The 12,404-nt window shown below is 42.8% G+C and overlaps 1 protein-coding gene across 4 annotated transcripts in view; it reads left to right on the top strand.

Annotated features, from left to right (window-relative positions):
• Positions 1-12,404, top strand: part of Rasgrp1 (RAS guanyl releasing protein 1) — a 61,534-nt gene that overhangs the window by 26,826 nt on the left and 22,304 nt on the right. For 2 of the 4 annotated variants that reach the window (XR_015682182.1, NM_019211.4), the window contains 3 exon segments: positions 7,023-7,128; positions 10,817-10,879; positions 12,250-12,381. Coding sequence is in view for 3 of the 4 variants with exons in the window: in NM_019211.4 (NP_062084.2) it covers positions 7,023-7,128; positions 10,817-10,879; positions 12,250-12,381 (301 nt within the window). In the remaining variant the exon portion in view is untranslated. 4 annotated transcript variants of the gene reach the window in all.

The following is a 12,404-nucleotide window of genomic DNA, read 5'->3' as shown; positions in this document are numbered from 1 at the left end:
CAGGTTTGGCCAGGCCCATGGATTTCTGATCCTGGCTTCTCGGATCCCTAGATGGAGCATACGTTCTACTTCCTGTTATGCAAGCCACCCCCACCTCCACGAGTCGTCCTTCTTAGTCTGCCGAATTTCTGACATTCTGCCTTTGATACCCTCAAAATCTTTCACACATCAAGATGTTTCCATGGAAACCAAAACAAAGGGGACACAAAGACTGTGCGTTATGGTTTCTCTCTGGTGCTGGTCACGTGCCTTTGTGCTTCCTGTCAGCTTTGCAGTGCGGCATTTTCAACTTATCCCTCAGACATGTCTCACTGAAAAGCCACCCCTTCCCTGTTAGCAAGCTTGGGAATGTGCAGTGCAACCTTTGCTGGGTTTTCTCACAGAATTCAAATGCCATGGAAGCAGTTCGTCCGTCTAAAGCTGGAAAATCACTTAGTTCTAAGGCAAAACTGAAAAGGAAGGGTGGCTGAGGTGACTTAGACACTGTTGGACCTTGACATTCCAAGTCACCTTGCCAGAGACCTCCTAAATCCCTCTCTGAACCAACACAGATGTCAGGGGTCTCTCCCTTCCCCTAAACCTCCCTGTGGGGTCTGTTCCCTTTATTAATCCTCCCCCGTGGGGTGTCTTCCCTTTCTTAACCCTCCCTGTGGGGTCTCTGCCTTCCCCTAACCTTTCCACCATTCCTAACATTTGGTGCCTAAAACTCTTAGGTCTTCTGACTGTCATTCCTTCTTCAGCTAGATTCAGAACTCTTTAATGGCAGCATTTCCTCAGCTCTTCAGATATCTTCTAGAATCTAAGACATTGCTACTTGAAGAATAGTTTCATGATCAATATTGGTTAATAATATAAAAGCATGTTTTTGCAGTGCCGGGCATGGAATCCAGGTCCTTGTACATGTGAAGCAGGTGCCCCTTCATGGATTGGCACCTTTAAGTATCCTGTCCTCTCTTTAAAACGTTTATAGAGAACGGTGTGGGAGTCAAGTAGATGCCAGATGCCCGCCCACTGACCTGTAGTGCTTTTAAAAGGAAAAAGGTGCATTAGATAGAAATGGAGAGCAAGGGCAGTTGAGAATCTGTGATTCTGTAAAGTATAGTTCTTGCCTATACTTGGACTGATGGTATAAAGTGTATAATTGGCTCATACACAGATGACTCCAGAGCCCACATACCTACATAGCTTCTGTTCACTCCATCAAGCAAATGGTCCACAGGTTAGATGTGTTTCATGATGGTATTTCTCAAGAAGTATATATGTCCATCATTCCCTGAGTCAAGTTGCAGAGAAGGTAAGAGTGACGTCTTGCACTCCACTGAAGTTTCAACCCCTTTAAGAATTAGCAGCAGCAGATGGTAGTGAAAAATTATGCATATCTTATTATGCATTGCACATTTTGCTTATTAGAATTTTTCATATGACACTCTGCATTTTTAAAAGCCTAAAGATGAAAACAAAGTAGAATTATCCATTGAAATATTTAAATCAGCTTACAGCAATTATAACAAACTATCAAAATAAAATCCAGCACCCTGGAAGGTACATAGATTCCCCTGACCAGCATCTTGAAGAAGTGTGCTTGTTCTGTGGGATGAAGGCAGGAAGGGAATGCTCCTATCTAGTCATGAGGTTATCTAGTCATCAAAGGCCATGTGGCGAAAAGATGGTGACAGGGCAGGGGCAAGAGATTAAGCCAATCTCATTGAAAAGGGAGAACCAGGAAGGGAGAAGAGGTGACACCCTGTCTAGGTGTAGAGAGAAAGTACTTCTCTCTGCTCCTCCTCTTGCTCCGTCCCTGCCTTTCTTTACTGAGTGAGCCATCCCCTCCTGAACTTACCATTTGCAAGCTCTCACTCCCACAGAAAAAAGCATGTGGCTTCACAAGCCACCGTGTGGGTGTGTCACTGAAACTGTAGAAGAGGAGGTATGGGGGGAAGTGGAGTATGAAGATGCTGGTGAATCTTGGACAAGACTCCCTGGCATCTTGAAGACAACATTCAAGATCAGAATGGAGCAACCCATGGCATATAAGAGACTTCTAGAAATCATCAGAATACAAAGGTCATTCTTCCATATGCAGATTGACTCCAATTAGACTTTCTTAGCATTTCTAGAACCTAGATCCAGAGGGCTAAACATGTTCTTAAAGATCACTTGAGTCAGCTTTGCATTTAATACATGAGATCCTTGGCTCTACAGATGGCCACACAGCACCCAGCCAGGTATGTAGGAAATTGAAAGGGTTCTGGAATCAAGAACACTGGACCAGACTCTACCCCATTGTCTTTTTGACTTAGGACATATTACTCAACCCTTCTACCCTTGAATTTCCTCCCCTGTAAGTTGTGAACTGCATGAACAATGTTGGGTTGTTCTGAGCATTAGAAATCACATCACCATGCTTAGCACAGCCTTGGCCTGCAGAGGCTTTAGTAAATGGGAATCGCTGTGCCAGCACACTCTCTGGGTTTCATCTCCAGACTCCAAGTCCTCTGTGATGGGAATGCTTTCAGCATTGTGTGTGCACATCAGCCATACTTTTCTGCCACCTGTTAAGCCAAATTCTGTTCCTGCAATGTCTGTCCATCAACTTGGGTGCTACCTTTTGCAAAATCACAGAACAAATCTAAACTTTCCAACAAGTAATATAAAATATTTGAAGACAATTTCAGTGTCTGCCTAATCTTCTCCATGGTAAGCCCTTTTAGATCTTTGAATTCTTCCAAAGACCTTGCGTGATCTAACTGAGGATACTTCTGGGACCCTTCCTTCCTATGTGAGCAGCCATGGGAAGGTGCTTGCCAGATGTAAGGAAATGTGTGGATAGCAAGTCTTAAGGGCAGTCCATCCTGAATAAATTTGTATGACCATGCTAGGGTATACCTTTCACAAGTATAGTGTGTTGCTTCTCCTGCCTTTCACCATGGGGTTGAGGGATATGAACACTACCACTTCTCTGAAGAAAAGCATAAATGTTGTAAATCATATTGTCAAATGTTGTATTGAAGAGTTACTCCCCATAGCTCTCATTGCTTTTGTTGTATTGTTGACCACATTTCCCCTCCGTCTATCTAATGCTTCTCACGTGACTTGAAGTTCCTGCCCTTCAACTTCAGACTCAAAAGCATGACCTGTTTAACCAACAAAATGAGACAAGAGACAGCAGGCCACTTCACAGCATAGTTTAGGAGGCCTTGGATGTTTCCATGCAGCTCTCACTGTCCTGTCATCATGAGAAGATCCTACTCATACTAGCTTACTGGTCCAAGGAAGCTCAGAGCCCTCTGGAAAGGTATCTGTATCAGCCAGCACATAGCTAAAGCTATGAACACATGAGCAAAGCCCTGCAGATGTGGGCCATACATTTCGAAAACTTTATGGGTGAGATATTAACAAAACCATAATCAAGTTAAATGAACATTTCATAGAAATGTTTTTACCAAGTGGCAAATGCCAAGTAAATTAGCAAAGAAACACAAAATGTCAGGGGATTCCTGTTTGGTATAGATCATACAGTTATTTGGTCCATGTTCTTGGAGTACTCACCGTGTGTCAGCACTAGACTGGACTCTGAAAATAGATTTAGGGTTTGGGGGGAGAAGATGCACAAGGCTCGGGATCCAGAAAATCTGTATTCTATTGAAAATTTAGAAAGTTGAACATTTTTTAAAAGACCAGCGAGACAACCAGAACATATGTGCTATGAAGAAATTCAAGCAGAGTAATGGCTACATTAGGTTGTCAGAAGAAGAGCTCTCATGAGATGAGACTTACGTGCTATGACAGATCCAGTGGGAGAAAGATAACATTGAGGGCCATGGCAAATGCTAATGGCATAATCTAGCAACAGGCCCAGAGTGTTTGTAGTGGGCACAGAAGTATAAAGAAGGGAAAAACATTTCTAAATGAAATGGGCCATATTCAGAGGCCAGGACATATAGAGCTCTACCAGCCACCATAGAGCTCTAGTGCCTTGGAATGTACTAAGAATGTGACCTGATTTTCCAGGCCTCGGGAGCTGGGGGGAGAAGAGATTATGGGGAGAAAAGAGTGAAAGGATGGCCAGTTAGCTTTTGCATCATGGTGGCTACTCTATAGAGACAGCAAAACTAGAGTGAAGTTGGTAGGTTTTAGGTGTGTTTTAGAAACACTATCAAGACTCACTTATGGGTCAGGTGCCAGGGAAAGTGAATTCTAAGTTTAATTATAATAACTCAGAGGGCGTTTGGTGGTGCCATTTCTGTAGATGAGGTACAGTATAGGAGAAATAAACCAGAGGAGAAGTCAAGAGTTCTGTCTGGATGAGTTCATTTGGACTTAGACCTTTATGGAAACGATGCCACTGGACGTATTAAGTCTATGCTCAATGCTGAAAACAGAAGTTGGCAGATATTTTCATAGAGGGCGTGTTAGTCAGAGCCTAGATTAATTCATCTAGGCAAAGAGTTCACTTTTTAATTTAAAATTTAAGAAGTTTTCAATTTAAAATAAATGTTAGCAGAAAGAAGTGGGAGGATTAAAGTGTAGCACAAGCTGACATTTAAGAGCTTAGCAGAGGGAGAGGAGACAGAGAGACGTGACAGAGTGTGGAGAGATGAAGCCAAGAGAAGAAAGCCTTCCGGGAGGAGACTCATCAGTGTGGCTTCAGTTGGACTGAAGACTCACTGAATCATGAAGTAAGATGAGGACAGGGAAGTTAATGGAGTATGGAGCTGGTCGATAACCTTGGAAATTAAATAGTTAGCTTAGTTGTGATGGCTCATGCTCCCAGAAGTTGGGAGGCCAAGGCAATAAGATCTCCAGTCCAAGACCAACCTAGGCCAAGTACAGAGATCCCATAGAACCAACTAAACAACAAACTGGCTTGTGGAGACAGAAGTTGAAATGGCTGACAAGTGACTGGAAGAAAAAAGGGTGATCCTGGTGTCTCGAAGAAGAGGGAAACAGAAATGCAGAGATGAGGGATCTATTTACTTTTGTTTTAAGTAGAAAACATGGGAGCAAAGGTAAATGTCAGTGGGCATAAAAACCCACAGGGAAAATGTTGATACTGATGGCCCACCAGGGTAAATAAGCTTAGCAGCTCTTGAAAAGAGGAAATGGGAACAGAGAGGAGATGTGGGCTTCCATGTGCCCTTCCAAGATAAAGGGGAGGCAGGCAGTGAGGGCTGTACAGAGCCAGTAAGCACTTGAGTTTTCTCAAATACATGTGACTTTAGATCAGCATTTGAGGATTCAGGACTTCTGACCGTATCCTGTACTTAGAACTTACTGAACTTGAAACAGAATGAAAATGATCACCACGTTTACAATGTATTATATAAGACGTTATAGATGGACAGTAGTTCACATAGATAGATAGGTGATAGATGATATGTAGAGAAAGATGATAGAGATAGATAAATAGATAGATAGATAGATAGATAGATAGATAGATAGATAGATAGATAGATAATAGATAGACAGATAGACAGACAGGCAGACAGACAGATAGACAGATAGGCAGATGGACAGACAGGGTCTTAGTTAGGGCTTTACTGCTGTGAAAAGACACCATGACCAAGGCAACTCTTATAATGACAACATTTAATTGGGGCTGGTTTACAGGTTCAGAGGTTCAGTCCATCATCATCAAAGTGAGAACATGGCATCATCCAGGCAGGTATGGTGCAGGAGGAGCTGAGAGCTCTACCTCTACATCTGAAAGCTGCTAGCAGAATACTGGCTTCCACGCAGCTAGGATGAGGGTCTTAAAGCCTAAACCCACAGTAGCACACCCACTGCAAGAGAGCCACACCTTCTAATAGAGAGACTCACTGGGCCAAGCATATACAAACTATCACAAATAGATAGGCAGATGATGGATGGAGGGATGGACGGACAGACAGATTTACTTATGGAGATAAGCATGGAATTGAGAGATGTTACACCAGAACTACCCAACCACCAGCAGTCATTCCCATCCTTAGGTCCAATAGGTTATGAGATAAGACTGAGATTCTAGAGAGCACAGTGGACATAAGGGAAGGACCGACCACCATTACAACTTATCCAGAATATAGGAAACAGGTTAAAGCAGAGAAGGATGAGAAAGAAACAATCTGGCTTTTTTCTTCTCTTATGATTGTTTCAAAAGACAAAAGCCAACTGTACCCCGGCTAGCAAGTGTTCCTGACTAGTGAGATTCATGGCGAAAGTCAGCAAGTAGGCAGGGAAGGGACAAGCAGCACATTTCATACTGTAGAAACAAAACCAGTGCTGGAAGCCACTCCAAAGGGCAACATTACCCTCAATGCTACTACGCAGAACACAGCTTGCTAGCCAATGAGATTTGGAAATACGCCGCTAGTGGTGCCTTTTGCAAATCATCGTGGACCCTCAAAATCCACCACACTCTACATATGTAATGTTTACTTTCATTTCACCACAGAAGCCTTAGAAATTGAACACCTTGGACTTCAGGCTCCTCACTTGCATGTCCAAGGCCAGGACACAGCTCTAGAAATTCATCCACCTAGCCATGTGCCTTTGTAAAACTTTTAAAGATATTTATTGGGGCTGGGGATTTAGCTCAGTGGTAGAGCGCTTACCTAGGAAGCGCAAGGCCCTGGGTTCGGTCCCCAGCTCCAAAAAAAAGAACCAAAAAAAAGATATTTATTTTAACTGCATATTAATCACGTGGCTTCCCAGTCTGATGCTAGAGAAAGTCCCTCTGGACCCCCAATCGCATAAACGTTGGGTCCCATAAACCCTACAGCTACCTCTGCTTTCAATCTGGATCTAGACTTTATCCCTTTGACAAGACTCTATCACCTTTGGGGCAGCTTGATTCATATGTTTTGTGGGGATAGGCAAGGGGTACAGGAGGATGGTAAAAACCAGGAGAAAAGGCAAAGCACTGGGCAGCTGAAAGAGAGCTGTTTGAATAGCCCTAGCTGTCTGCCCGCTAGAATTTTGGAGGATCAGAGCCCCCGTCATCTCTTTCTGAGAGACTCACACACAGCTCTTTGCACTTTCAGATGCAGATGGAAACCTGTGTCGAAGTAACCAGCTGTTACAAGTCATGCTAACCATGCACCGAATCATCATCTCCTCGGCCGAGCTGCTGCAAAAACTCATGAATCTATATCCTTGGGCATGGAAAGTAGGCTGCTGATTCAAATGTGCGTTCATTTCAGCTGATTTGGAATAAAGTGAGCAGTAGATGCCTTTACCTGTCCTTTTAAGGGTATGGTTGTATGTTTGAGCACTGGTGGATGTGTGTGTGTGTGTGTGTGTGTGTGTGTGTGTGTGTGTGCACGTGCGTGCACCTGTGTGTTTACAAATCTATATGTCCACACCTGTGTATGTAGCTTCTTTTAGGTAGTACAATATTATTTATGCAGATTTCTCTGTGTGGTAGATGGTCAAGGAAGTCAACATACAAATGCAGATAACATTAATAATATCACCTGTGAATTTTTTTAAAAAAAATACCTTTCATTATACATTAGTCGCAAATCATATTCATCCTGCACAGACTGACCAGGACAGTTGTGAGTCTTTTTTTTAAAGATTTATTTATTTATTATATAGAAGTACACTGTTGCTGTCTTCAGACACACCAGAAGAGGACATCGGATCCCATTACAGGTGGTTGTGAGCCACCATGTGGGTGCTGGGACTTGAACTCAGAACCTCTGGAAGAGCAGTCAGTGCTCTTAACCGCTGAGCCATCTCTCCAGCCCCAGTTGTGAGTCTTAAATGATGCATTTCTTGAGGGACTTCATATGAGTTCTTCAGCCCTCCTGGGCTCTGAAGAAAGGTTCGGCCACATGATCTGTACTACATGGCCTTTGTGGTCTAGGCTGTGGCACTGACTGTGGGCTGGTTAGCCCTTGTTGGATGCGGACCTCCTGTGGTAGGGTATGGAAGTGGCCTGCTTTCTCCTTCAAAATGCTCGTGGTACTGTGAGCTGTTGTCCTCAAAGGAAAACTGCAGTCGGAGACGTGGAACCAGTTAGCTAGCACCTGAGGCCAAGGTCTCTGGGGCTGAGTCAGGACACGTGACTGTACAAATCCTTCTCCAGGAAACACAAGAAACACAACAGCCCTTCTCTAACTGCCATGAAGCGGTCTCTTCCATCTCAGTGATCAGTGTCCCAGGGTAGAGCATGGGGAGGGTCAGCAACTGAGAGAGACTTGTGATGGGTGAGCACCGCCTCTGCGGAGACTTTCAAACCAGTTCAATCTGGTTTTTATGACTCCATGCACCAGCAACTGTGAACCACACTGGCAATTAGGCACTCCTTCCTCAAAATGCACTGGCCTTGAGGCTAGATGTACTTGAGTGGCCTCCTTTGGAGCACCACTGGGTACTGTTTCTGCAGCAACCCCTACACTGCCCGCCCATCACATCCCCCACCCTCCACCCCCGCCCCTCTGTGTTCTTGCTCAGCCTTTCAGTGGCACCTGCTCCCAGGCCATGACACATTCAAATGTCCCGCATCTAAAAATAAACCCTTAACCCTGTTTCCCCTTTATTCGACTGTTAGGATTAGAAATTTGATGTGAAACCTTCTTAACTAGTCTGCCTTCGCGATCTCCAATCTCTACTCCCACTCACTGCTAAGCACAACTGCAGGCTCCTACCAAGGTACTTAGACTTTCCTCTCTGCTGCTGTGGTCTCCCAGCTGCCAGTGGTCTTTGCTCATACCTTCCAGAAGCACTGAACATCACAAGAGCCCATGCCTATCCCCACGGACTTCTGAACTGTACCCTCCCATGCCCTCCCCAAGTTCTCATGTGACCTCTTCCCTGAGTACTTGCACACAGGGTCTTCTCACTCAGAAACCTTTTGTGGGTAGTTTCACACAATGATCTGGGGACCCAGGATGCTTTTTAACTTTACATTTGTCTCTCATAAACTGTTTTCTCCAAGGTCTGGACCAGTTTGTTCTGCTAACATTTTAATGTATTCAAATATATTTATTAGCTTGCCCCTTGTGTCTTTGTTTTCCTTAACTCCACTTAGCATACTAGTTCCCCTTCAACCCTGCATTGGCTCTGTATTTTCGGTTGCAAGCAACAGTACCATTGCCTAAACCACAAGCAGCAGGGACAGCCTTGAGCCTGCTGCCTTTGCCATGGCCCAGCAGCCAAGGACTGGGGGACTTCCTCCTTCTGAAGGATACTCGGAAGCTTCCTAGTCTGAGAGCTACCAAGGGCTTCACAAAACACAGCTCCTGGGCACAAAGTCCTGGGAAGACAGAAAAGAAGATACACTGCAAAACAGTCCAATTACTTCCACTTAACATAGTTCTTTCAAAAGGTGTGTATGTGTGTGTGTGTGTGTGTGTGTGTGTGTGGTGTGTGTGTGTATCTTCCCCTTTTACTATGGAAGAATAAACATTTCAATGAGTTAAAGAAAAATTGATAAGAGCACAGAACCTCAAAAGTATCAAGAATGTACCTTGTGTTATCTATGTTGACGTTACACTCTATGTTCTTGGCTTCTGAACTTTTCTTCTACCCATTTGTCACTGGTAGCCTGGACAGGCTTTGATTTTAATTGTGTTGTTGCTGTGTGAGGTTTTGTATACATTTGCTATCATTTGTATTTGTGTGTGTGTGTGTGTGCAAGTGCACACACTTGCTCTAATTTCAAGAATATATTTAATAAGAAATATATTCATATATAATTTTCCAAATTAGTCCTATATTTATTAAAATTACAAATTTTACTATAATTCTTTGTGTTTTCAAGTTTAGTTTGCTCACCTTTAAGATTTACATTTCAGGTTTAGTTTTCTTGAATTGTAATTTATTCAATGGGTCAATATTATTTTAGGTCCTCTAAAGCTGAGCATAAAATCAGTAAGATTTAAACCTAAAACTACACATCTACTGCACTTAATCAAATATCCAACACTGAATTTTCAAACCTGTGGATCCAAGATGCTCAAAATCATTGAGGTGTTCATGGTTTCAAAATGCTTACAGGCCTTCCTTGTAAACACAGCACTGTGGTTCTGGGAACACTGCCTTTTCTGTATTTAACTCAGTTTTCCAAAGGTTTCCAGTAGTTTCACACCTACTGAGAGAGGACCAATTCCACTCCAGTTACTTGATCTTAGTTGGTTGCTGGACCCCTCTCACCAGTCCAGCTGTAATTCACTGACCTCTATGTTACAATTTTCATGTCCCCATTGTTAAAAGAGAAAGAAGCTATACCCTTGTGGGATAGACAGAGAAGTAGCTTGCTTTTCAATCTGTCAAGAAGAAAGATGGTAGGTCACACCCATGTTCACCACTGAACTAGAGTTCTCATCTGATTCTTAAGTAGACAAATACCCTTGCCTTGTACCTCAAAATCCATTTAAATACAGGGATGTTCTTCTGCTCTTTCAAAATATTCAGAATTATAAACTCTGATAAGATGTTCTTTGCTTGCATTTTTTGTAATATTCCATGATTTTGTCTGACTTGCCATGTAGTATACAAGGTTAGTCAACTAATGCCTATCATGTGTGTGTGTGTGTGTGTGTGTGTGTGTGTGTGTGTGTGTGTAAAATGTTCATGTTACTGCTTTTTAATTTTCAATGCATTTGAATATATACATTGTCTAAATAGTTATGCATACATCAGTCACTAGAAAGCTTTTAACAGATGAAAGGGATCTCTTTCTAACTTGTTCATTCAGTTGGGCTACTAGTCACTTGAGCATGTGCAAAAGGCATTTTGCCCACATTTTCAAGGTTGACTTGGTAAATACTTGCAAAGTATTTCATGGTTTCTGTGTTACAGTTTCCATTTTCCTTAACCACAACTCTACATATAAGGACGCCCTGGAAAAGAATTCTCCAGGAATTTGCTTGAAGATCTGCTATTTTGTCAGGTAATGTCTCTGTGATCTGGGGACTGTGTGGAATGAGACGAAATGAAAAGATGTGGCCTACAATTCTGCGCCTGCTGATCCTCCCTCCCTCTCCCTCCCAGCCTTGTGTAGGCTTCTCACACTGTAGGCTGCCTCTGACACTATACGCTGTCTCTGGCAGTGATGGCCGCCTCTGACACTGATGGCTGCCTCTGACACTGTAATCTGCCCATGACATTGTATGCTGCCTTTCGCACTGTGGCTGCTTCTGACACTATAATCTGCCTCTGACAAGATGGCTACCTCTCACACTGCAGGCTGCCTTTGGACACTGATGGCTGCCCCCTGGATAGACTGAAGCACAAAGGCCTTCATATTGGAAAGTCAGTCAAACAGTGAATTTCCTCCAATGTACCTGTGCTGAAGATTTTTATTTTATTCCTCTTAATTTTATGAGTTTGCATCAAGAAAAACATACAAAGATAATCAAGGGTCTCTGGTTTTTTCTTTATTTTATGCTTAGTTATTGTAGTAGTACAGCTCATTGAACATTTAAGAAATTCTGAAAACAATATATTAAACACCATAACCAACAACCATTTTGTATATATCCTTCATGAAGTCATTTTTCCCCTTATTTCATGTGTTAGTAATTTTTCCTAGTTTTTTAAGGTAACATAAAGTTGGTGGGGTTTATTATCGAATTTTGAAATATAGATGTCCTTTTCACTGCTTTCTGCTTCCATATTCCTCATCCCTTATGTATCTTACATCCCTTCATCCCCTTGCTTTAGTGCACCTTTAATCTCAGCATTTGGGAGACAAAGGCAGGCAGATCTCTGAGTTCGAGGCCAGCTAGGTCTACAAAGCAAGTGCAAGGACAGCCAGGACTACACAGAGAAACCGTGTCTCAAACAACAACAACAATGACACACACACACACACACACACACACACATATATAATATATATATGCTTTTATACTGCATAGCTTATGCTTAGCTTTCTGTTATAAAGATTTCCCCTAGTTCTTACAGGTTATGATAAACTTTATTTTTCATAGTTATAGTAACATGTAATAAAAACATACTCTATAGATACACACACCATTTTTGGATAATTGCTTGCTTGCATGGCCATGTCTACATCCTGTCTGGATTCTTCCATATGATACCTTCTCTTATCAAAACAAATCTGCTGTGGAGACACTGAAGACTGCTACATGGTTTTTTTCCCTCCCTGGCGCCCTCTACACCTAGATCTTTCGCTACAGGACAAATCTCACTCTGTCTTCTCCTGAGTGCTTTTTTTTTGTAGACTCAAATTCCTATGGGAATCTGCCCAACTGTGAGGCCCAGGGCTCAGGGCTCTTTCTTCCTCCCTCCTTGTAGGTATTGGATAACAGAATTCTGGATCATGTTCAAAATGGATGCCAGCTTGACCAGCACCATGGAAGAGTTTCAGGACCTGGTGAAAGCCAATGGTGAGGAGTCCCACTGCCACCTCATCGACACGACACAAATGTGAGTGTCAAGGTTCTAGTAGG

The sequence above is a fragment of the Rattus norvegicus genome, chromosome 3, assembly GCF_021556685.1.
Source record: "Rattus norvegicus strain SHRSP/BbbUtx chromosome 3, alternate assembly SHRSP_T2T, whole genome shotgun sequence".
Lineage (NCBI taxonomy): Eukaryota > Metazoa > Chordata > Mammalia > Rodentia > Muridae > Rattus > Rattus norvegicus.
The sequence above is the reverse complement of the archived record's forward strand: the minus strand, read 5'-3'. Positions and strand labels throughout refer to the sequence as shown.